The following is a 26,394-nucleotide window of genomic DNA, read 5'->3' as shown; positions in this document are numbered from 1 at the left end:
AAAGCCGTCAGGCCACACCGAACAGATTTTGTGGAGAGCAGTGCGACAGAAGCTCAAATTCACCCTGGTGACTCCCGGAGCCATGCGGGGCCAGCACACGCAAGGAGGCGACAGTGACCTTTCCCAGGAGGACCGGGCAGCAGCCGTTGCCCAGGAGAGCAGGAGGGGCACCGGGAAGCCAGTGCCAACCCCAGCGGCCTCACGGGACCACGATGCCGACTCCCCACCTACTGGTGCCCACTGGCTCTAACCTCCCGAATTCGATTGGCGACACGTCCCAGAAAGAGGACCCTGCAGCCCACTACGTCCCTGTCACGCGCCACCCCCCACCCCCACACGTCAACGGGGTATCTTACCTCTGCAAAGAGAGGAGAAATAATTGTAGATAAACACTGAGAGAAAGGCCTCTTTGGGATGTCTTTCATCTTAGGGAAGAAAAAAAGGTGATGAGAAGTAAGTAGTTAACATTCACATTCAATAGCGCAGAAACTTCAGACAGGCACCAAGCTAGCCAGCATACAGTCTGAAACGCTATTTGCTGTGCTTTTATTTTTAAGATTTTATTTTCTTCAGTAGTCTCCACACATAGAGTGGGACTCAAACTCACAACCCAGGAGTCGAGGCACTTGCTGTGATAGCTAAATGGGAGTGTCTCGCTCTTTCACTAAATGTCAATGTTTCTTTGCGGCGATGTGCCAGACTCATGCAGCTGGGCCAACCGGCATCTGGACTCTAGGTGCAAAGGCCCGAGAGGTCCCAGGAGTGGCCCTCGTGCAGAGGCCGGTGACACCAAATCGCACCCCTGCGCGGTCTATGCAGCAGGACTTGACTACCAACACTCCGGAAATGGAAATGAGATCAAAGCTGGCTGGTGCAAGTGACTATCACAGGACAGGGGCCCATTTTCTACTTTTGCAATCTCTGTAATGACTCCCATCTGCCCAGCACAGCAAGACTTGTAGGATCACCAGGGGACAGCTGTGAACAGCCGCTGGTCCACGCTGCCTGACAGAAACTACACCACGGTGCTTTAAAGCAACTCCAAAAACACAGTTCTTCATAAACTTAAAGAGGCGTAAAACCAATGAAAATAAAGTCCCATGTTAAGTACCAACAGCACTATGTTTATTTTTAAGATCCTAAAAACCTTAATCCCAAAATTCTGGTATCTTTTCTGAGTAACCCCAATACACAAAACAGAGTTCCGTGCAGAGTCTGAATGTCACTTCACAGGTGAGATGCCCTCCCCCCGCCCCCCACTATGTGCAAGCCTCAGGAAAGGCCGATGGCGGGGGAGGGGGCTGGGGGACGGGGACAGGGACACAGCAGGCTCTGTAGAGCAGGAAGCAGCCTGCAGTACAGACCAGAGGCCGGGTTCTCGGATCTGACTCTCTGGGTCCTTATGGGTCCCCAATAGCGAGACCCCCCAGCACGCTACCCCAGGGAGTCCACCCCGCCCCCCACAGAGCAGGCCTGCAGAGGTGAGTGGGGACGAACTGTGGTAGGAGCCAGCGTTACCTTATTTCTTTCCAAGTCCAAAGGCTGAAGAGCTCCATTTTCAAGACTCTTTGGATCTTTCTCTCGGATAGTGAAGATCCAGTCCCCAGAGTCGCTGCCTCCAGAGGCCTGGCTGTCCGTATCCGTCTCCCTTTGGAGAGAAATCCGGAACTCCATGAGCGAGTGCACATCCCTGCACCGAGACCGGCCCCCCGCAGCCCTGCTAGCCACCCCACATTCCACACCTCCCAACCCCGCTCGTCACCCATCACCCCTCCCGGGCCCTGCCACCCGGCCCTGAGGAAAGAGACCGTCACCACGGCGCTCCCTGACTTCCCACGGCACCGGCCGCACCCACAGCCGCCATCCCACCTCCTGGACCCCAGAGAGGCCGCTCCCCGGCAGGACCACCCTGCGCTCCGCGCTCCACTGACAGTCCCGCTCTCAGAGGGCATCTTTTCTCCCCTTCGGCGCCTTCCCATCAACACCCCGACACGCATCCCTTTGGCTCCCGCAACGCAACGACCCCTCCAGCCACAGCCAGCCCGCAGTCTCGTTTCTTGGCTGTGTCTGCTACACTTACTGCCTCTGCTTCTGACCTTCTCTCACCCCAAAACCAACCCTGTCCCTGCAGCTGCCCTGACCAAGGCCGTCGACCGCCCGCACGACACTGCGCGAGGGGGCTCCTGCTCTGTCCTCCGCCTGCTGGAGCCCCGGGTCCGTGTTCCTGCTCATCCCCGCTCCCCTCCGAAGTCTCTGCCCCCAGATCGCCCCGGCCATGGTCACCCACAGTTCGGTCCTCTACACTGGCGTTTCCCAGCAGTCGGCCCACTGGGTGGGTGACACGGTTCACTCTCACGGCTCCAACGACCATTCACAGCGTTGTAACTAAATCCCGGACCGCAGCCGGCACGCCTCACCTGCACCCCGCACCTCAATGCGCCCCTACACCATCCTGCCAGCACCTCACGCATGTCCCACCCCAAACTCAGCTTCCCGTGCCCCTCCCTGCCCCGCCCGGCTGCTTCTCTGGTCACCACGACACCCACCCACACGCCGAGGTCTGGATGGTCTCCACTTCCCTCACTCAAGGCCACGGCCACGTTCGGGCCGCCGGTCCACCTTTCTGTCCCCACAGCCACCACCCTCATCTCTCCGCGTCCTGAGCCAGCGGTTCTCACTCTTGGCTCCTGTGACCCTGAAACGCTTGGTCTCGCCCCCAGAAACTGATTCAACCAGCCTGGTGCGTGGACCTGGTCTGGTGGTCGACTTGGACTTGTAGCCGAGGCATGAGGGAGAACAGAAGAGGTGCCACAGCGGGGCCCACTTCCACTCGTGACGCCCTCGTTCCTGCCGGAGTGGGCGGCCCAGCGCCCCCCAACACACACACACGTACACCAAAGCAACTCCCAGACCTCAACCATCTCTTTGGCTAAAAGACTTCCAGAATGCGTAACCTGACACCAGTTTTCAGCAAGGAACTTCTGGTATGCGGCTTTAAAGCCCTAGCATCGACCACACCACAACACGGAATCACAAAGACGTACATTTGTATCGTCAAAAAGCGATACATGTAAAGCAGTCACACCTGACCTGACCGATAGTTTATGGGCAGGAAAAAGAAAAGGAAAAGGAGACCAGGCCTAGTTCCTTCACAGAGATTTTTCCTGGAAACTCCACTAGCAACAGAAAGAGGCCAAAAGGTCCCCAAATTGTCCCATACTGACACAAAGATCACCATCAACCTGGTGTATCTAAAAAAAAATTAACAAAGAAATCCACAAATAACAACAGAAAATCCCACCCCAGATGAGAGAGAAGAACAAACCCAAACATGACCCGTTCACAGGGCTCCCATGGGAGACCCCCAACCCAGGTCACGCGCCCCGCACGCCCACGTGGAGGGGACTCACGTGTCTGAGTCTTCGGAGCCCGAGTCCTCGTGGCTCTGCTCGGCCTTCCATCTCTTGTACCTGTCGATGAGCTCGGTCAGGTAGGAGGTTTTCTTTGCGTTGCGTATTATAAACTTGTGCTTCAGTAACTCCTTCGCGGTGGGTCTCTGGAAAAAAAGCCGCCAGACAGAACAGGAAGCAGGAGATGAAGTTCCCTGTGTTCTGACTCGACCCCAAAAGACAGACTTCTGCCTCAAAGAGTCACACACCCACACTAAAATGTAAAGGTCGAGTTCTGCTTCCAGGTCTGTTTCCCTGACAAAAGCCAGGATTCCAACAGCAGTGGTCCAGCACCCACGGGTGGGAATCCACGTGCAGTGTGGACATGGCGGTTCGTGTCTGACGTGGTCCATGACATGCCACGGGGAACCACCCAGCGAAAGCAAAAAGCCTTTCCCTAGGAAGACGCACTGACACGGAAAACATGTCAGAGAACTCCAGAGATCATTTAGGACAGCTCGAATATACCTCCCAGTTTTTATAAAATATTTTGTTTTACATTCGCACACACATACTTACATACAGATGCTGACAAGAGAGAAAACATATGCTCCGTGCTACCTTGTTAACTTTCTGTGTTAGTATTTGGCTCCACCTCCCCAAAATAGTGGATAGATGGTAACGGGGGTACATCGCAAGGAAACTAGAAAGGAACCAAGATATACCCCTTTCTCGGACGCCGAAAGAGTACCGGGTGCCCTCACTCACCACGTACAAGTGCTGGCCTCCCCCGTCTGTCTCTCGCCCTGGGGTTGGGGTGAGAACCTCGTCCAGATCCTGGGCTCTGAATGGCCAAAACCACACAGCACATTCTGAAGTCGGCAACTGCCTTCCCCTCGAGGATGGCAAATCAGATGGCAAGAAGCACACTTTCCAAGCACAGCCCAAACGAGAGCAGACGGAGGGGGGAACACGGCCAGTGAGACTCAGGTCCCACTTACTAAAGCCTGATTCACAACAGCCAGTCGTGTGGCTCAAATTCAAGCCCACAGGCAACCTGGGTCACCTCAGGTGCCGTCTCACTCCCCGGGAGACTCGCAGCGTCTCCAAAGTGCTCACACTCTCAGCTTCTCGTCCGCTTCCTCAGTGTGCTTCGGGCAGGGTAGAGGCGGCTACGGGTGCTCCGGGCAAGTATGCAGACACTAGACATCCATTTTTAATGGAAAGATGAGCACACGTGTGGGGGTGTATCTTCCTGGGTGCTTCCTAGCCTCCGCACTGTGGCTAGGGACTCACATCATGCCAGACCGTCCAGAGCGCCGTGCACAGATGGAGCAGCGACCCACCCCCCGCCTGATGCATTAATGAAGCCCACCAGGCGATCTCAGGCTACGTTCCCCGGGGCTTCGAAGAAAATGCTGCATCCCCCATTTCATTCCTTTACCAAAACGAGCATACTAGAAAACCATGGTGTTCTTGTAAAATTAGTCACCCATTCTTAGATAAGAGTTAAGAAGGGGATTCAGGGACGCCAGGCTGGCTCAGTGGGTTAAACCGCTGCCTTCAGCTCAGGTCATGGTCTCAGGGGCCTGGGATCGAGCCCCGAGTCTGGCTCTCTGCTTAGCAGAGAGCCTGCTTTCCCCCACCCCTGCCTGACTCTCCACCTACTTCTGATCTCCCTCTGTCAAATAAACAGATAAAATCTTTAAAGGGGCGCCTGGGTGGCTCAGTTGGTTAAGCATCTGCCTTCGGCTCAGGTCATGATTCTAGGGTCCTGGGATCAAGCCTTGCATCAGCCTCCCTGCTTAGCAGAGAGTCTGCTTCTCCCTGCTGCTCTGTTTACTTGTGCTCTATCATTCTGTCAAACAAATAAATAAAATCTTTAAAAAAAAAAAAATAATCTTTTAAAAAAGGGGGGGTGGATTTAGCTTGGCCTTCAGCCAACACTGCTAGAAGACTCAGAAACAAACCAAGACACATGGTCCTATACGTAACACCAAAATACAAAGATAACTTTCAGAGATGCATCCTAATTCAGGAGAGAATTCAGCTAAGGCTATACAGGAGAGAATTCGTCTGGCCACAGGGCTCTGCCAGTCAATTACACACAAACAAAAGTAAAAAAGGAAGGGGTAGGGGGAAGGTGGGTGGTACATGCGTATTTCGTAATTTATCGTTTCTTTCCTACCACATGCCAAGAAGAAATTGAAAACATGTACTTTAAAGACACATTTAGCCATTATTTTTCTGGCCAGACTTTGCGATTACTAAAAACGGCTAAAAATAGCCTGACCTTTTACTATACACATTAAAAATTTATGATTCCACATATAATATTAAGGAGCACAGTCCTCAGGCTCAATGAGGTACGAAATGCTAGGAAATCTGAAAGAAAATAAGTAGATTTCTGTTTATTAAAAGATAAATAATAAAAACATTTGCAGAGTGCCTGGGTGGCTCAGTGGGTTAAAGCCTCTGCCTTCGGCTCAGGTCATGAGCTCAGGGTCCTGGGATGAAGCCCCAAGTCAGGGTCCTCGCTCAGTACAGAATCTGCTTCTCCCTCTCCCTTTGCCCCCAGCCACACACACCCCCCACTTGTGCAAACACTCTCTCTACCCTAAATAAATAAAATCTTAAAAAAAAAAAAATTTGCAACTCAAATCAATCGCATCCATTTAGAAAAGAAGAAGAAAAAAGAGAACGCGGTCATAAAGACGATGGTGACTACAGCAAGAGTGATTAAGGAAATTCCAGTAAGATGGCTCTAGACCAAGTTTGGCCACACAGAAAGAGGGGCCCACCCCGAGCTTGAGCAACTCACAAAGCTTGGCTCCTTATTCAAACAGGCTTCAACAAACTCCTTGAGGGGTTTGCTGTAGTTCCCTTCCAGCGTCGGGGGATTGTTCTTTGGAATGAGGAATAAAACCTTCATGGGGTGCAGCTCCGAGTGAGGGGGCTCCCCCTTCGCGAGCTCGATGGCTGTTATGCCCAGGGACCAGATGTCTGCCTGCAACAACAAAGCATTTTTAGAGATACCAAAAGGAATAAGCTCGAGTAAATAGGCTTCTTAGGAAAAACAAGAAATACATCTCAACATACTTCTAAGGTTTTGAAAAAGATAATTATTTTTGAGCAAAAACAAAAAAGATAAGCCTTTGGTATAATTTCAAAACAGGCGACACACAGCAGAAAACGGAATACACAGACCACCTTCTAGTTCTGCACTGAAGGCGGCTTTTACAATCATTCATCTTCCGTTTACTGCTGGAGTATGAGGCACTCCATGGTGACTCAGATCCCTGGAGTGACGAGACAGTTCGCCAGAAGTGAGCAGAGCGGGCACGTCTGGAACAGAGGGGTGTTTGCAACTCACCCCATTAAACCTGCTTACAACCACGCACAGCTGTGAGGCTAAGAGCCTCAGAGACTTGGGTTTAAATGCCAGCTCCACAACCAAAGTCTTACGACAGGAGACAGTATCTCACCGGGACGCCTGGGTAGCTCCGTCAATTGGGGTCTGACTCCTGGTTTCAGCCCAGGCAGTGCTCTCAGGGTCGTGAGATCGAGCCCCGCGGCAGGCCTGGCATGGGGACGGCCTCCCGCTCCCTCTCCCTCCGCCCCTCCTCTGACCCATGCTCTCTCACGCGTGCTCTAAAATCAGTAAGTAAATAAAATCTTAACAATAAAAAATCTAACTTGTGAGCCTAGTTTCCTCAACGGCAAAATGGAAATAATACCAGGGAGGTTGAGCAGGGTGCCTCACAGAGGGCCCCGAACTCAGAACGGGTGTCTTCCAGAAACGTTCGCACACACACAGAAGTAGAGAATAATACCAGAATCTTAATAGAGGAGAATATTCACAGAACTAACATGAAGTTAATGATTATGAACAATCTGCCATATGGACTTTGTCTACTGTTTGCCACAGTGTATTTAAAAGTCAAAGATATCCTGACATTCTCCCCTGACGACCTCAGCTTGTCAGCAAGGGTTCTATACTACCGATCAAGACCTAAAATTAGGAACAGTTTAAAAATTAATAATAACTTAATATGCTGTAATAGTTAAATTTCCTGAACTCTTGAAGAAAGTACTGTCACGGTCGGTTTACTGAATCGGGATCCACACGAAGCCCGCCTCGCACAGCCTTTCTGCCCTGGTCACTGGGCACGGGAAACCCATGGAAAGTCAGAACCTACTCGATCCCTCCCTCTACAGCAAAGAAATGAAAGGCTGAGACATGGTTCAGGTCACGGCAGGACCCCGACATCCCAACCTTCAAAACCTGCTGTGTTCTCACAGCCCTAGGGAGCGGAACAGACCCTCGCTGCGATCTCCCTGGCCAGCAGCCGGCGGGGTCGGCACCACCACATGCTCTGCTGCTTCTCTTCTTGGTGAAAACAGGCCTGTCAGCAAGTCTTGTTCTGAATTCTTTGCACAAAAGGGATCAGACTCCAGAACCAGCATCAGGAGTCCTCTGCCCATGCTCCCTCCCTGGACTCTGCTTTAGCTCAATAGGAATGTATTACTTTTAAAGTCAGTACAAACGTGACAGATCCCAGAGTCCCTGCGCCCAGGAGGAGGCAGGCTGCTCGGCAGGTGAGCGGCGCTGCGCTGCCAGCGGCAGCAGGAGGACAGGAGCAGGTGCACAGTGACAGGGAGCGAGGGATACGCGAACAGGGGAACGCGCAGCCTCGTGTGCCAACAGCTCCCAACAGTTCTTCCCACAAAAGCATCCCACCCCCCCCCCCCTTTCTGGCTGCCTGCTCAGGCCCTCCGGGACTTCCCGAGAACGGCTGCTCTATGCAAAGCCTGCTGCTTGGCACCCACAGGGCCTCAGCCCCCCGGACCCCTGACGGACAACCTCTCGACCCCCAAGCACCCCACAGCCACTTACAAACCATAATCCAAACACCAGACAGACGGTGGCCTTTGCCGACAGCCTCTCACCATGAGCCTATGCTCATGTCCCCAGAGCTCCGAGGGCTACGGAGCAGGCTCCCGGCTGGACAAGAGACAGAGAGTCCCAAGATTTCAAGGACCTGCACTTGCTCCTACAAGCCGGCACGGGCCAGCAGCCCACAGGAGGCCACCTTCCCGCCTGCAAGCCATGCCACAGTCTTCAGAAGAGAGGCTCAGGAATCGCCCTCCTGCTTCCCCCCTAGTCCCCGGGGAGGGTCAGCCAGTATGGCCTTGTCCCAGCAAAACGCGTGCCATCCTGCCAGCTGAGCCACAGCCTGTGTGCTGCACCAGCTCGTGCCTTCCTCTCTGGATGCTCCTCCACCAGCCAGGGCCAGGGGTGTGGCTCCCAGCCTCTCAACACTGGGGGCCCCCTGTACCTCCTGCCCGTGGCTGGGTTCGGAGCTATCCTCTCCTCCTGGGGCTTCTCTGGGGGGGGGGCTCCTAAGTGTCTTCCTGCCTGGAGGCTCCCTCTCTAGACCTCTCCTGTCCTGCCGACGAATGTGGAAAACTTGGTGGCAATTTGGCAGTATGTAGCAAAAGCCGTAAGAACACCCAAGCTTGTTAAAACCAGTAAATTCCACTTCTAGGACTCTATCCTAAATAAATAATTTTAGATTTAGAAGATGGTGTATGCTGCCAAAAATATTCCATCGCTTCCACTAAATCTTAGAAGAAGGATGAAGCTGCGCTAACACGTTTACTGCGACACCGCACGCTCAACAGTGACAGGGGCAGAGAATCACGAATGTGAGGGGGTTTGTCCATTACTGTACTTAGGAAATCTTTGGGAAATATGGCATCAGATGAGAACACGTGTCTAGGTATTAAAATAAAAGTTATGTGGGGGAAGGGCACTTACTTTCCAAAGCAATTAAGACTGAGGTAGGAGAGGAGACCTGTTTTATTGCCATCTGGAAAACCATGAAAATTAGATGTTAAGAGAAAAGAAACAGTGGTTTTCAATATGGGCCCAACAGAAGTTGTAAGGGCAGGTGTTCTAAACTACACACAGACCCCTGCAAACAGACTTGACTTCCCGCATGGACAGCTCCCATAGCATGCTCCTAAGAGACGACACAGAGTTCTCTGGTACTGAAGATCAGGGACTCCTCTCGGTAGGGGTTAGGTTGCTATGAATAGACAACACTCTCGATCTTTGCAATATCCTGTTAATTAAGTAAAAGTAAGCTGGCTGCAGATCTGCAGATACAACACAATGTTGAGTGCTATAAAAAATTTATATGCAGAAAATATTCTAAAAGGAACCATAGACAAGGCTCTATAATCAAGAGAAGGAGGAAGGAAAAAAAGAACTAAGAATCCTGCCTTTTGGCTCCCTGGGTAGTACCATGGTGGTTGGGAAGAACCAGTGCCTTAAGCAGCAAAAAGGGAGCGAAGAAAGCAGCAGATTCATTTCCCAAGACAGACTGGTGTGATCTGAGAGCACCAGCTACGCTCAATGTAAGAAACACTGGAAAACACTAGTCACGGGGACTCGGGAAACAAACTCACATCCGATTCCCTAAGGGCTGCGTTTCTAAAGGAAGCCTTGTTCATCTGCAGAATGATGAAGGTGCACTTAGAAAATTCAGGGTAATTACTGAGGAAATTCAAGACAAAAACTGCCTGATTTTCATGGCATGCGTCTTACCCAAGACAAAATGTGCTCCACGGTCAAAAAACATACCAGATCATGATCAAAGCGCATGCCCAACTCAAGACTATTGGTTATTTACTTTGTCTATTTTGTATTGGTTTTGCTAAAAAAAAAAGGCAACAATCAGATTCAGAAGTCCTCTTATGCTCATCACCAACAGGTCTACTAAATTTGGAAAACGATGATAGAAATCACAGCCCCAAGATCTGCAAAGGACTTGAAAGAAGTGGTCAATACATTGATTCCAGAAAGCATCAAAAGACACAGAAAAGGCCTGTCAGTCCATTTATCCATTCCATGAATGTCTTGGTTAGAAAGTAAAAATGCTGAAAAAGTCCCAACTTTGAATTAGGAAAACTCATAGCAATTCGTGGTGAAGGCAGTAATTCTGGAAAAGCTACAGGGGTTGAGACCAGTGATCAAGTTGAATGAGCCAATGGATATGAGCCACCAATCCAACAATCTGTTTAAAATTCACACATGTAATGCTGACAAAAAAATCTTATTTGTGATCTTTAGCTTCTGATCCTGCTTTTCACAGGCCGCCATGGACAAGCTAACCAGACAGATTCCAAAAACTGGTGGGCTAATACTGCCAGTCTTCCCTTATCTTTAACAATCTTATTTTTTTCCATCAACATATCACCTAGTTCCATTTTTCACCATGGTTAGATGGCAAACAGTTATTTCAGAGATGACCGGACACCAAAATAACTTAGCCTGTGCTGGGGTGGTAGGTCTACAGATGTTTTTCTTTTTTTTATCTCCTTTTTCCCAACATTTTCCAGATTAAAGAGTACATACTGCTTTTGAGACCAAAAAAGGGAAAAGTTATTTACGAGAGACTATGGACACTGGCTTCTCAGTGTCTGCGGGGTATTTCAGTCAGCAGGCCAAGTCACCTTCTCCAGCCTCACCCCCTTCTACGTTCTTCACCACAATCTAAAATCCAAATGCAAAGGTCACTCCATTCCCACACCAGACTTGGGTCTGAACACCCACCCCACCTCATCTCTGAGGGGCTGCAAAGCTCTATGTCTATGAAGCTTTCCCTAGCTTGCTCTGACTTTCTGCACACAACTCCTCTGCCCTCCCCACTCTCTGCCAGAGCCACCCAAGACTGCAATCACTCACTGAAGATGTAAATTACTCAGCACTGGGCACAACTACAGCAATAACCAAATGAACGAATACAGAGAAAGAGACATCGAACAGAGACAATGTTTTCATACAAGTCCAATCCATTTGCTAACACACCACCATAATAACCTTACAAAGAAAGCGGGGGGTAGGAGGGAATTAACATTCTTCAGCCAAGACCCTGCTCAGACATGGAAAGCAAACCCTTCTTTGTGGGAGAGCAGTTATCTCCCTTGGCACCATCTCCAAAGTCTCAAGACTTCTTAAAATAAACCAAGCTAGCCTACTTCACCTTAAAAATAACAGTAATAATGAAGGCTCGAGACATACAGACAATCATGATCTAGTAATGCTATATTTAGATGAAGAACTGAGACCAATGGAAGATGTCCCATATGTGCAAACATGCTCAGGACACCTAAGAAGTCTGGACAAGTGACAAGGGGTCAGAGATACTGTTTCAACAGGCGTTCATGTCGACAACGTACATAAAACTAAGGCTTACGTGCCCTTTGGTTCAGTAAAGATGATGATGCTCGTGAAGCAGGGGCATTCTAGCCTTATCCCAACCTGACCTTCCTTTGAAAAGCAGGGCGTGTCCAAAAGTGAGTATGATGGGAGCAAGGGTTCCGAACAACGGTAACAGAATCCTGCCACCATGGGGCTGTGCATTCAACAGAAAGCAAAAACTAACGGGAAATATGTCTAGACAGACACCTAAGGCAAAGAATGGAAAGGGTAACGGGAAAGAAGCCAAATATGTTTGTGTACCAGGAGACCACCCGTGGCCGTCCAAGAGCCTCCACCGCCTCCCAGGCAAGCCTCTGAGAAGGGAGGCAGTCCCTAGAAAAATATCCACAAAGCAAATGCAGAAAAAGACCCTTTGTGAAAAAAAAGCTGCTAGTCCAGAGCCACACCTAATGGGAGCGAACTAATGTCACATTACCCCCAAGGTCCCAGACTCAGACATAGACATCAGCCTTATCTGCACTTTCCACACCTCCTGGGTCAACAAATCTGGGAAGCAAACTTCACATCAACATCATTTTTGCACGTGATTTCCAGGTCAGAGGTGTTGGGTATGACTCGGGAAAATGAAAAGATTTAGCCTTTGATACAGGCCAGACTAAGAGGTAAAGTTAAAGGGTAGAGAGAAGAGTGGCGTAGCTTTTCATGCTCCCCAACCAAGTGCGTGCCCCTGGAGCTGGAGACAGCATCTTTAAATACACACAAGAACCCTGAAACACCCACAGATGAGATCTGAGTGTTCTGATCTTGGCAAGAACTCCGGGAAAAAGGTGGCCAAGCCTTATGATGCAGGAAAATCTCTACCGCTAGAGGCCCCATCTTGGGCAAAAGTCCAGAGTGGCCCCAAAGGAGGAAGACAGGCAGCAAGGGCAAGGTCGAGTGAGCTGTCACGTGAGCCGTGGTGGGCGTTTCATCATGGAAAGAGAAGGTCTGAATCCAGACTCACAAGCCCGTGGTCGAGGAGCTCATTTCCCGCAAAGAGAAGGTACACTGGAACAGTATGATCAGAGGAGTTCAGAAATGCGGATTCTAGTGCCTACCGAACTCTAGATGGACGAACTCGAATAAATGGGCCTCAGCCTCAAATAAAGAGAAAGGACTAAACAGAGAAGTTCCTGCCGAGTCCCAAACTGACAGCTCCCCAATGGCTGAACTGGCTGCAGAGATTCCCCTGGAGCAAACCCTCACACAGGGCCACACGCCAACGAGCGACAAGTGTAGTGAACACCGCGCAGCTGTCACACTGGGGACTGAAGACCCAACAGTCACCTTCAGGCCATGGCTGCCAAGGCCACGGGGGGACTACGACAGTCACGGCCACCACGACAACTCAAAAGTGAGATAGCCAGGTCCGTCTCTGCCAGGCTAGCACCAGGGCACACCTGCGGCCCCACCAGGTACCCCACCGGTACCACCCGGTCCTTCCAACAGCCGACGGCTACAATGGCACCCTGAGGGCTGGAGGAAAGGTTGCTCTACGCTCTGCGTGCCGTGTTCAACAAGCTAGGAAGTCAACTGTCTATTTAGAAGATTCCCATTTAAAAAGAGGAAACAACGCTGGCATGTAAACGTATGGGAGTTAAACATGGGTTTGCCTAGAAATTGTCGATTCAGAGGAGCCGGTTCTCTGTGGCCACGCGAGTACTCTGTGTACAGTGTGAGAGTGGGCAGCCGGGGGGAGAGAGCAGTTAAATCACGGATTCCTGAGGCAAGAGCCGTAGGTTGTTTAGTCTATACTAAAGAAGTTTACAAAAGCTGAAGGGGACACCTGAGTGACTCACTTGGTTGGGTGTTTTCGGCTCAAGTCCTGATCCCAGGGTTTCGAGATCAAGCCCCACAGGGGGCTCCTCACTCAGCGGGGAGTCTGCTTAGGATTCTCTCTCCTTCTCCCCACCTCTAGGCGCTCTCTCTCTTTTTAAATAAATATATCTTTTTTAAAAAAAAGAAAAGAAAAGAAAGAAATGAAAAGAAAAAAAGAAAAGAAAGTTGAAGGTACCAGGAAAAACTGGAGAGTACCACATATGACAGGTAAAAAACATAGAAAAGGGGAAACACGGTTTGCGTCATGTTAGGAAGGAGCCTCTGGGAATAAGGATCCTAACGCAGAATTGAAAATAACGAGAGGAAAAATCTGTAGCAATCTCTAAAGGCATATTCTTTCCAGATTCTGGGTTTCTATTTTCGTGGACTCTCCATTGCTTTTGCGGAGCCTCTTTCTCTGCCTGTCCCTGGAACACTGCTCCGAGGTCTGCCCGGGGCCCCCCCGCATGCTCCACTCTGCGGCCCCACACGCCCTCGTGCTTCCACCTGAACGTGTCACCAGGCCCGAGCCCGCTCCGGCCACCCTCGTCCCCTGCTCCTTCTCGGGGCGCCCACCGCCACCGAGCACCGGTGCTGAAGCTGGAAACCTCGGCAACTGCGAGCCGGGTGAGTTCAGGACAGTGAACGACGGAGAGGGAGATGACACCTGCTCTCTGACCAAGGTCTGAGAGAACCACCTTTAGGTCTCACTTCAAGGACCTCGCTTCACTCCGCTGGGAAAGGCTACAAGGTCGAAGCAAAGGGGACAACTGTCCGGAGCCGGCCACCGCAAAGAGCCGGGCCTTACCTTTGAGTCATAGGCGGACTGTTTGATGACCTCAGGCGCCATCCAGAATGGGGTGCCCACAAAGGTATTCCTTTTGATCTGCGTGTCCGTCAGCTGGCCCGCCACCCCGAAATCGGCCAGCTTCACCTCCCCATGCTCCGAGAGCAGGACGTTGGCAGCTGCAGAGTGAAAGCCGAGACGCCCCGACGTTACCTGCGGGGCGGCTCCACCCGCTGTGGCTTCAGGGGCCCGTGGTTCTGTCCCAGGGGATCGTGGGCTCACTGAGGGCAGGCAGCCCTGCTGCGTTGTGGGGAGATGCCCCCCCGAGCCACCCATCCCAGGCGTGAGGAAGGCAGTCTCCCCACACATGCAGGATAACCTCCCTCGGGCAGAGAAGCACGAGCTCAGCTCCACAGCACCTTCCCACCCAGCCCGGGGGGGCGCTTCTGAGGAGAACAAGCAAGACACCTCCTTACCTTTAATATCTCTATGAATTTTCTTCTCAGAATGCAAATAATCAAGTCCTTTCAGGATTTCTCTTAAGATGGTAGCAATCTGAGTTTCATCTAAAGGGCCAGGTTCTAACTAATAAGAAAAGAACAATTAAAGTTACTTAAATGATCATCTTGGTTGTTTTTTTAAAAAAAGACTATTTATTTGAGAGAGTGAGTGTGTGCAAGAGAGAGCGTGAGCTGTGGGGAGAGGGAGGAGCAGGCTCCCCACCGAGCAGTGGGCTTAACCCACTGAGCCACCCAGGTGGAGGTTGCTTTAAAGGAAATGAAACTAAGATGCTCTTCCCACATGAGCATTCGATTGACACACAGACGCTGTCCTGGACAGACAAGCTGACTTGTGCATCTCAGGGCCTCGCCAGAAGGATGGTGACAGAACAGCTGTTTCCCAGGCCTGGGGCGGGGATCAGAGAGGCTCCCCTGGTCTCTTGGTGACAGCCAGACTCCTGCCTGGCACCCCCCCTTCTGGTTCATCCGGGGCTCACAGGCCCAGCTCAGTCTTCCAGAACAGGGTCCAGGCGTGCTAGAGGGGAGGTGGGGGTGCGCGGGGCTCTTTCTCAAAGCCGGTCACTTCTCCTAAACCAATGACCCCAGAGTCTCGGGGACTCTGGCATCAGGCAGCAGTGCCCTGTGACCAGGCTGATCCCCTGGCAGTCTCCCGTGCAGGATACAGGGCCGGACAACGTGGGGGGCACACTGGTTCTACGAGACATGATGGGCTCAGAGGAGGTCACACCCTTGGGCCAACTACCCTACCAAGAAGGACCCAGTTTCTAATTCAGATACTGTCCAAGGGCCGTCCAGAGATTACCTCAGATGAAGGCAACATGTTGCACACTTTATTCCACAGAACCTAATTTTCCCCCAAATTATATGACCAAGAGTCTTATTTTTCAAGAAACATACATTAAACTATTGTTCCAAAGAGCACAACCTGAAGACCCTGCCTTGTCCGTCTCCCCCACAGCTGTTTCTGCGTGTTCACAGGACAAAGACATTTCACTACTCAGAAAGGGAACAGGCACTTTTCTCATAACCGGGGAGAGTCAGGGGAGGGCAAGGCTGCACGTGAGCGTGGGCGTGCGTGCGCATGTGCAGGTATGTGTGCATGCGTGTGCATGTGCGTGCATGCATGCGCCTGTGCACTGCGAGTGTGTGTGCGCGTGCTACACATGCACGGGTGTGCACGGGCACGCTCGTATTCACACCAGGACCCAGAAGGACAATCCAGTTCTCCCAAATCCTATCACGGAGCACAGGTTGCATTTCCTCCTCCGGCAGGGTACCCAAATCATGAGGGACATCTGACTAGACTTGGATTTAACCACCCCCTCCCTTCTGCTATCAAGTCTCCGGAAAGGAACAGCAAGGCCGCCTGCGGCCACCACCAAGGGGAAAGAAGAGGAGCGGGGAAACTAACTAAAACCCCTTCCCTGGATCATTAAGTGCTGGCTCTCCAATTGATAGACACATAGTTACGCCCTCTTAAACATGACCTAAACACCACCCACGGGTGATTTACATGCCATGGGAAGGTGGGAGATCCTCCTTGCTGTTGAAGTCACTGCAGAAGGTCTGCAGTTGTTCTGGACCCAGACTTCTCCACAGGTGGGGAAGCCCAGGGTGAGCTAAGTTTGCAGAGAGATACGTTAACCTCTTCCACCACTAACATTTCTAAGCAATATCAACGTGCCGGTCTCTACCATGAAGAGGAATGTGGGCTTTTCAAATAATTTTATAAAAGAAAGACTCCCGGGCGCCTGGATGGCTCAGTGGGTTAAAGCCTCTGCCTTTGGCTCAGGTCATGATCCCAGGGTCCTGGGATCGAGCCCCACATCGGGCTCTCTGCTCAGTGGGGAGCCTGCTTCCCTTCCTCTGTGCCTGCCTCTCTGCCTACTTGTGATTTCTGTCTGTCAAATAAATAAAATCTTTAAAAAAAAAAAAAAAAAAAAAGAAAGACTCCCAGGAAAAACACTGAGATTGCATCTCACTTCTGGGTGACTTCGAACTCCATCTCCCCCAAGTCTGCTTTTCCCTCCTTCCTCGGCAACGCGGACCCTCAGCCAGGCACGCAACTGGGGGCCACCTGGGCCAGGGTCCGAGGTAGCAGGCTTCACCATGTGACTAAGTCTCACTCATGGAATATGCATAGAAGTGATGGCCCCTTGCTGGTCTTGGCCTTGAGAACACTGGCAGCAAGAGAGGACAGTGACTGAAGACCACGGGAAACCACAGGTTACAGATGGCAGAGCCACCGTCCAGAGCAGGGCCCTGACGACCATGTGGACTGGAGCCCAGTGACCCCCGCCCCTGGAAGCGGGACAAACAGAGTGGACCCTCAAACAATGTCGGGGTTAGACAGTTGAAAATCTGCAGACAATTTCTGATTCCGCAAAAGCTTAACTACTAACAGCCTACTTCCACTAAAAGCCTTACAGATAACATAAATGGTCTCTTAACATTCGTTTTGTATGTTACGTGTAGTCCACAGTATATTACAGAAGAAAATGGTATTAAGAAAATCATAAAAAAGAGAAAATACATTTACAGCACTGTCCCGTACAGGAGAAATCTGCATGCAAGTGGACCCGGGCAGTGGAAACCCGTGTTGTTCCAGGGTCAACCAGCCCTCTCTCCCGCTGGAGACACCGTTTGGGGGCCATTGCAGTAACTGCTTAGCCTAACATTAACAAACAGGCCATCTCATTGTTTTAAATCGTGTTGCATGTTCATTTTTAAGTCTGTCAACCATCTCTTGCCTGATCGAGTGACCACTTCACGGCGCAGGGGTTCTTCTAAACTAGACTCCAAGGCCAGCCCTGACAGTCTCCTGCAGAGACTGAGCTGTCACTACCCATCTCCCGGACTCCGGCCGTCTGCTGCGGACGCTGCCTGCGAGCGGCTCCATCCACCCCAGCTGGCTTCCTTCTCCCTGCGGCACTTTCCGACATACAGTTTGACTCTCTTCTCTCAGCAGAATACGGCTCCGTGCCAGGGGGATTTCCTTCTGCCTCATTCACTGCCGAAACTTCCCGCGGCTGGAACAGTGCCCGATGCGTAGCAGGCACACAACAAGCATTTTCTGAATGAAAAATGAATTCACCTGAAACCTATCACATTTCAAGTCATGAAGTCTTCAACCGCACGATACCTATTATATTTGTAAGTCAGGGCACGCCAGAAGCAGACAAAACTTGAGAAATTATTTACACACGTGGTTTTCAAACCAGAACCCAGCGTTTCCTCACAGTGCCTTCTAGGGCTTCGACGGGGAACCAAGGAACATTTTATTTCAATTTGTTCATTGCCTTTCAAATTAAAAAAAACAATCAACAGATCGAGCACACTCATATGTGTGCATTCAAAATAAAATATATGCTTATTTTACTCAAACACTCCTGGCTCCTAACAACTCAGCTATATATTGGGGGCACCTGACTGGCTCTGTCCGAAGAGCGCACAGCTCCTGATCTTGGCGTCATGGGTTCAAGCCCCACCTGGGTGCAGACATTACTAAACAAAACAACAAAATGAAACAAAACAAAAAACCTAAACTATGTCTGAAACTATTCTTCATGCCAGATCCCATCTTGTGCTGCTCAAGTTACGGGTTAAGGGTATCAGCTGCATTTTCTTAAAGTCAGGAAGGAGGCAATTCCAGAACAGAGGAAGAACGGCTCCCAGGGACGTACCCTCCAACAGCATCAGTGTATCTGCCTCACAGAGAGAGGCCCCCGCTGCGCCCAGACAACAACACGACAGCCCCTCAGTGCCCCCACAAAAAGCAGACCTGTGTGAATTCCACAGTAGAATTTATGAAGCCTTCTGGTTGTCCTTCGACTTATCTTATCTGTGGGGCCCATGATTTACCTAGAGGCCAAGCAGCAGACCAGGATCCTCAACCCATCTTCAGCCCGCGGTGAAGTCGCTCTCCTCTCTCAGGCCACTTCCAGATGTAATAAACAGCAGCAGGGGATCGGGTCTGCCGTTCTCCTGCGCTCCGAGAGCTGACACCGCTGCTGCCTCCGACGGCTCGGGGGCAGGGGTCCGCGGAAGCATGCTCATACCCAGACAGCTCTCTACCTACGACCCAAACACCCCCCTTCCCACTGGGGAACATCCAGGCAATTCTACCTCTGTCTCCCATCCCATCGTGGAGCCGGCCTCCCTGTGGAACCTCAATTCCAGAATGACCAGCAAGCCCCCCTAAAGTAACTACCAGACATGGTCAAAAGGCAATGTCAGCTGAAGGAGGGCGGCCATCGTCCTGATCCAGGCTACAGTGTCATTAAGGTTTAAGGCAAGGAATTCAACTACCATCTAAGAGCGTTAAGTAAAAAGACTCGATAACCACAATGCAGAGCAAAAAAGCAAAAACCCAAATCGGCACACGGTACTTCAACACCCATACGGACAAGAATGGGGAGGGGCTGCTGAGACAGCCATCCACCTCTGACCAGTCGGGGAAGCCTTAGATCAGGTTTCATTCTGCTAGGGACTGAACCGTTGTGCCCACCCTCACCACTGAAAATTCAAATGTTGAAAACCCACCACCCAATCTGATGGTTTTAGGAGGTGGAGCCCCACCACCCAATCTGATGGTTTTAGGAGGTGGAGCCCACCAGTGGTGATGAGATCACATGTGTGGAGTCCTCAGGGACAGGGTTAGTGCCCTTCTCAAGGATAGGTCAGGGAGCTGCTCTGGGGCTCTCTGCTCCACCTCATGCAAAGATACAAGACACCACCCTCAAGCCAGGAAGCAGTCCTCACAAGACACCAATCTGCCCATGCCTTGAGTTTGGACTTCCCAGCCTCCAGTGGGAACTGTGAGAAACCCATGTTTGTTGTCTGAGTCCCCAGTCCACGGTAATCTGTCATGGCCGCCCAAGCTGACTATGTCGGCTGCTGAGTGCATGAAGAGAAAAGATGAATCTAGAAAGCCAAAGATGAAGCAAGAGCCAGGGAGAGCTACATGCTCTGAGGGATGGCATGGCCCTCTCCCCGACCAAGGCACATGTGGTCGCCTTTCCTCCACAGACCCTGACATGTGAGGCTCCTCCAAAGCCACACAGACATATTAGCAGTATGCCTCTTACCAGAGAGACATTTAATAAAAGCAATGTTAATTTTTCAGGCAAAAGTCCCAGAATCCATATATTCAGCTACATGGTATCCAATATTATATGCAATAATATTCTCATTCTTAAAATCTTTCATAAACAAATAACAGACCCTCTCAAAATAATCCTAATAGTTTTCAACATTCAAAAAGTAATTCTTGTCTTCTATTATGAATGCGTCATCTTTGCAGGTTGGGGACCAGCCACCAGCAAGGGGATATGAGAAAGATAAAACGAAGTCAGAGGGACGGATGAACAATGTGGGGCCAGGGAAGGCCCCAAGCTTTGCAGCCGGGCACAACGAGGTCCAAAGTCCAGTTTTACTTGCTAGCTGGGACACCCAACCTCTCAGCCTCTCCACTGGCTCGTCAATTAAAAGGAGATGACTCAGGACGTCCAAAAAAAGGAGGCCTGGCTCTCGTCAATGAGGCCATCAATGTGCATGGTGGAGAGCAGTCTGCTAGGACTGATACCAAACAAGATTTTTTCTTTTTTTTAAAGTGGAGAGTTCTACACCTCCTTCCAATTGTAATGTCTACAATTTCACAGACTTCAAAGCTCCAAAGGCAGTTGCCACTAAATAAATTACTGTGGCATTAAGAATGAATAAACCAGGGCAGCGAGGCTAGAGCTGCTTCTCTGAAGGGCTCTGTGTGGAGGACAGAGTCCCGGCAAACAATCTCCTGTGTGCCACAAGGCAGTGCCCTCAAGGTAACAGTAAATCTAATTACCCAAAATGAGATTATTTTCTACATTCCTGTAGCAGTTCCCACAAAGGTAAAAAATGAAACACTCTCTGTGTCAGGTATTTATGGAAAAGATGCAAAGCAAGCCATGAAATTTATCCAGCTCTTCTGCTGCTTTTCTCATTCTTATCATTGATACGGTATTAAACCCTTTCTTGAAATTTCCCCTTGAACACTACTTAGACTGATTGCTTTCATGGTTTATAACATGATAGGCTATTTTAAAATTGAGTATGTGATACTTTTAGAGATACATAAAGTTTTAAAGGTTTACCTCCCCCCACCCTGCAAAAAATTGCTACTTCCACTGTGAGAAAGAAAAAGGGCTTTTCTTTCCTTAGTGGATAAAATCTGTGTAAGACTATAACCATTAAAACATACAGGCTTTCCAGCAACCACTCTGAGAGCAAGGAAAACTGCAGGCACATCAGCCAGACAACTGTCACCTTTTAAAACAAAAGTGACAGACAAGGCCGGTACTAAAAATGACCACGTGAGCACCCCAAGCCAGCCCTTCCAGGACAGGTGCTGAGTGCCCTGATTCCAGAGCATAACCACAGTGGGGACAAGATGTCAAGTGCTAAACAACTATGGGAGTTTTTTAAAACTTGTTCTGCCTCCATGTGTTTCTAAGACAACTGAAGTGATGCTTACGATTCACTGCTCATCTGTAAGCATCTAGCCAGAAGCCAACAACGTTGCCATGTTTCACTGAGAGCAGCAAGGTGCAGCCTGGGGTTCTGAGGTCAACCCCTGGCGAGCTTCCGCTGGCTCACACACAGACTGGCAAGAAGGTCCGGGGCCAGCCAGGGGACAAAACCACGGGGATGGGGCCAGCTCCGCTGTCAACGCGCCGCCAGCACCAGCAAGGCCACCACACGTACGACTGAGAAACAGGAGTGTGCACCCCCCACCCAGGCTTGCCCCCGGCTCCCATGGGTGACATCGCTCTGCCACGGTCACAGGCTGCCGGCCTGCCGGACTTATGAAATCAGGTATGTTTTAAAAACCCTGCTTCTAATTAGTTATAAATGAAAATGTTACAGGCGCATTTCGGAAGCTAAGCTATACTATCTGAAGTACGAAACAATAACGGGATCTCCGCTCCACAGAAGTTAAGAGCAGTTTTGGAAGACAAGCTAACAATGATTCCCAAGGAAGGCAATGATAGGATCCTTCACGGCTTCTACGAACAAATTCACTGGCTTCCCAGGAAACAGCAGAACTGGTTTCAAAAGTAGAACTAGGGGCTCCCTGGGGGCTCAGTGGGTTGAGCGCCCAACTCTTGGTTTTGGCTCAGATCACGATCACAGGGTGGTGATATCCAGCACCCCCCCATCCCCCCAGCCCCCCCAACTCAGCAGGGAGTCTGCTTGGGAATCTTTTCCTCTGCCCCTCCCCCCACCCATGGATGTTTTCTCTCTCAAATAAATCAATCTTTTAAAAAGGGGAAATTTGGGGCGCCTGGGTGGCTCAGTGTGTTAAGCCTCTGCCTTCGGCCCAGGTCATGATCCCAGAGTCCTGGGATCGAGCCCCGCGTCGGGCTCTCTGCTCAGCAGGGAGCCTGCTTCCCTCCCTCTCTCTCTGCCTGCCTCTCTGCCTACTTGTGATCTCTGTCTGTCAAATAAATAAATAAAATCTTAAAAAAAAAAAATTAAAAAGAGGAAACTATAATTTCTAGTAATATTATTAGAAATGAAATTATAAGGGAAAGTCTGGTCCCCTTTCCGCACAACTGAAGAGGGAAACACAAGTGGATAAAAACAATTACCTTTACAACCAAGATTTACGGAGAAGAGCTCTGATGCGTATTCAGGCATGGGGCGGGGGGGTACTTACTAGATCTAGCGCGGAGCCTCCACCAAGGTATTCCATTATTATCCATAACTTAGTGTCCTACAGAAACAAAAAGAGGGTAATTATTTTTAATAAACCAAACCAGAAAAAAATTTAAATAATGTCGGGGGGGGGGGTCACTGTTCTTTTGGAACTGGAAATTTCTAAACACGTGACAGCAAGAAAAGCGTATGCAAATGAGTCCCGTGCAGGAACGGCCTCAAGACACGGTGGGCGACCACGGCTTGTCCCTGCCTGCATCAGGAGCTCGGAGGCAACATGTTTTGGACCTGCTGAGCCAGAAATCTCTGAAGAGGGGACGGACAAGCTCAGTCCGTGATCCTTGGCAACAGCGGGGTTTGGGAACCAGTCCCCAAGGCCCAGCACAGGGCCGGCGTTGGTCACACACGTTCCCCCGCATTTCAACCGGGAGGCGCCCAGAGCGCCCAGCCCCGGGGCCCGGCCACTGCCCTTCGTCGCCTGCAGCTCTGGGCTGTGCAGGGGCGGCCCTCACGCCCTGTGAGCTGAGGGAACGGGATGCTCCCGAGGGGGGACAGCAGCACAGCCTCTCATCCACCAGTTTCCCACAGCCTGAAAGCTACCGGAGTTTTCAGGAAGCTTTCCAGAACAGCAGGCCCCAAACCAAGTCTTGAGTTTGTGTGCTCGCCAGTGTCCACTTGGTGTCTTTCCCCTCCGTGTTTCCTAAAACCACTCAGCCCCCGTGACTTCCAGGGTTCTGTTTTTAAACACAAATCCCAAAGCAATGCTCCCCTGAAAGCCAAGAAGCAAGCCACAGTGCACAGGGAGCACCCCTGGGGCAGTCAGGAGCCTGCGGGCTCAGGGACCAGCCAGACCAGGGTTCGGATCCTGACCTCCTGACAGCCGGAGGGATTCAGGTAGTTGTTTCCTCTCTGAGCATCTGATCTAATCTAGTGCCTGACCCACAGCAAGCAGGCAAGGTCGACAACTAGTGACATGGACCCTCGTCACAGCACTGGTGGTGAGTAACCCGTGAGTGGTGCTGGGGCTGGAGGACCCGGCACACACCAGGCACGGGGAGAGGGGTCTGGTCCCTGGCCTGAGCAGTAAACGCATGGGCGGATGTGAAGCAGCAGCTTCTTACTGACTCAGTCCTGTGTGGAAGCTGTAGTGGACATCCAGCGAGCTCTGGGTCCCTTCAATGTGGAAGCAAGCCCTCCCTCTTCAGAGTATCCCCAGGGGCCCTCCACACTCCTGGCTCCAACAGGGCGGACTCTGACCGCCTGCTCTTCTGGAACCCTGGAACAGTTTCTCTGGCCTTTTCGCCCCCCCCCGAGGAAGGCCAGGGGAAAAACCCTCCCCTGCCTCCCTCCCCAACATCCCGTGCGAACTTTCACTTTAGCAACTCCTGGTCGGATTTTAGATTCACGAGTCCGTGTTTCCTACCAACAGCAAACTACACGCCTAGGGACAGTGGGGCGCGGTCGAGCTCAGGGCGTGTCAGTTACCGCGCGCTGTCGTCAAGGAAGGGCGAACTGTGCCGGCCACACGTTCGCTTCGGAGAGGCAACGATACCCGCACCACATTTGTAAAATACCTTCCTTGTAAAATTTCAACTAAATTCTGACATCTGGAGTTGATTCTAAGATATTCTAGACAGTCCAAGTTTTACTGCATATAGAGCATTTTCTCAAGCTTTTAAATGCCCTTGATGTCTAGTACGACAAAGACAATTTCAGCAGAGACTGGACGGGGGGCACAGAAGCCTGACATGATGTGTTTGGGATCTACCTTCCACATACAAACATTTTACCACGACCACCCCTCCACCCCTGCCATAACTACCCAGTCACAGGCACCTGCTGGGAACAGGGGGTTCTGATTCTGAGAGAACTTCCCACCAGAAAGACTATTCTCTGGCCTTCCTTCCATTTTGTAACTGAGCCTAATGCCAGGCAGACACAGCCCCTGCTCCTCGAGAAATGTTTGTGTTATTCCTAGGCATTCCAAAAAGCATCACATCTGACAGAAATAAATTATCCCAAGGAACAACCAATACCATTTTGGAGAACATGGGAACTCTACATTCTCCTGCCATGAAAACCTTGGAACTCGACATCTCTACTCCCAAGCCCGCTGCGAGGGCGCTGTCTGACCCAGCTCCCAACCCTCTGCTCTCATGGCTGTGAAGGTAGACTCAGTGGGTCATCACCCTCTCCGTCACTCCCATCTGCTGCTGGCTGTGACCAGACATCCTGAGGGGGTCACCGCACTGCTTCCCACACCGCACCTGCCCACCCATTTCCGAGCACTAGGCTCCTCTCTCCCAAATCCCTGAGGGGTTAGCCCAGCAGGGAACTACCCACCAAGGAAACAAAAATAACTCTTTCGGGCTCCTGGGTGGCTCAGTGGGCTGGGCCACTGCCTTCAGCTCAGGTCATGATCTCCTGGGATCGGGTCCCGCATCGGGCTCTCTGCTCAGCAGGGAGTCTGCTTCCTCCTCTCTCTCTCTTTCTGCCTGCCTCTCTGCCTACTTGTGATCTCTCTCTGTCAAATAAATGGGTAAAATCTTAAATAAATAAATAAATGAATGAATGAATGAATAAAAAATAACTCTTTCAACACACTACTTTTCTCCTTCCAGGGAGCCGCACCAGGTGCTAAAGTGACCCAGTTCCCCATGCTGTCCTAATACCTCGGGGGCACGTAAGCCACAGCGGAACAGGCAGCAAACCAAGTGCCCCCACCTCTCGTTGTAAAGGCTTCACCTCCTGGAGGGGAGGGAATGAAAGACCAGCCCTGCGTCTGCTATATCCAGCTCTTTCCTGGTAGTACATCTACTGGCGTCTGAAGGCTGTCCCAACACAAGGGCCACCAGATCCGAGGACCCCTGGGAAACAGCGTTAGGTCATGCGGCTTAAATACGATGGCCAGGGGACTGTAACTAACATGCTCTTCCCCCAGGTCCACTGGCACCACTGATCAGGAACAGGTTCTCTGGCTGACCCCCGTCGGCCGAACTGGCTTTTCCAGCTCACTGGGTGAGCCGTTCACTTGCATGGGAGGTGGCCCGGGAAGCGAGGTCAGTGACCCCACCGGCCCTGCACTGTGTAGGCTCAGCCCCCACTCCCTCGGGCCGAGGGGCCGCAGGGCAGCTTGCCAGGGGCCGGCACCAGGAGGCTGCGGTAAGCAGGGGAGGCGCCTGCCTTTTCCCACGGAGCTGGCCTTCGGGAGCCCAAGACAGACCTTGGCAACTGTTCCCTGAACTCTATCAAGAGTAGGTGCCAAGAGAGGGTACAGCAGGGACCTGCCGGATCGCAGAGTTGGAATTGTCTCTTTGCATATAAGCCCGAATGAGGAGCTGGCTCTGGGGCTGGGGGAGATGTGGAGGGAGGGGCCGGGGGAGGGGGGACAAGTACAGGTGAGCCAACAGAAGCGAAGCTGTAAGGCAAGGCAGAGGGGACACCAAGGACCTAATGGAGGGAAGGCACGGAGGCGAGGGTGCCCCGGTGCAGAGGGACCAAGTGTGCGACAGAGAGAGGCCAATCTTGCAGCCTGTGCTAAACACTTCAGATTCCCCCTAAAAGTCACTGGAGGGCACCAGAGTAGATGCCCACTTTGGAGTGAGCCCTGGACGTGGGTGGAGAAGGAAGCAGAGAGTAGTTGCAGGCTCAGGCGGAGGCAGAGAGAGAGGTGGTGCCGGGGAGGCAGATGTGATGGGGCCTGGGGGTACAGAGGGACATCAAGGTCACTTCCAGACTTGCCCTCACTCAGATGAACACCCGGCATCACCATCTACTGACAGGGAGCCCCGGCGAGAGGAGGGGGTGTGACAAGTTTGTGGACAGGTGGATGAAGGAGTCCACAGGTCATTCATGAAGCAAGAATAACTCTCCTTTCTCCTTGAAAACAAAATGAAAAAATACACTCTGGTTTTA

The 26,394-nt window shown here is 51.2% G+C and overlaps 1 protein-coding gene and 1 pseudogene across 3 annotated transcripts in view; one reads left to right on the top strand and one right to left on the bottom strand.

Annotated features, from left to right (window-relative positions):
• STK24 (serine/threonine kinase 24) overlaps nt 1-26,394 on the bottom strand; it is a 112,054-nt gene that overhangs the window by 6,494 nt on the left and 79,166 nt on the right. For all 3 annotated transcript variants that reach the window (XM_059144407.1, XM_059144405.1, XM_059144406.1), the window contains exons 3-9: nt 22,481-22,537; nt 14,740-14,848; nt 14,285-14,442; nt 6,211-6,396; nt 3,411-3,556; nt 1,519-1,648; nt 357-425 (exon numbers count right to left, since the gene is read on the bottom strand). In XM_059144407.1, the coding sequence (XP_059000390.1) occupies nt 357-425; nt 1,519-1,648; nt 3,411-3,556; nt 6,211-6,396; nt 14,285-14,442; nt 14,740-14,848; nt 22,481-22,537 (855 nt within the window). The remainder of the gene's footprint in view (nt 1-356; nt 426-1,518; nt 1,649-3,410; nt 3,557-6,210; nt 6,397-14,284; nt 14,443-14,739; nt 14,849-22,480; nt 22,538-26,394) is intronic.
• Nucleotides 9,392-13,349, top strand: LOC131814086 (small ribosomal subunit protein eS1-like; annotated as a pseudogene).

This window comes from Mustela lutreola, chromosome 13 (assembly GCF_030435805.1).
Source record: "Mustela lutreola isolate mMusLut2 chromosome 13, mMusLut2.pri, whole genome shotgun sequence".
Taxonomy (NCBI): Eukaryota; Metazoa; Chordata; class Mammalia; order Carnivora; family Mustelidae; genus Mustela; species Mustela lutreola.
The sequence above is the reverse complement of the archived record's forward strand: the minus strand, read 5'-3'. Positions and strand labels throughout refer to the sequence as shown.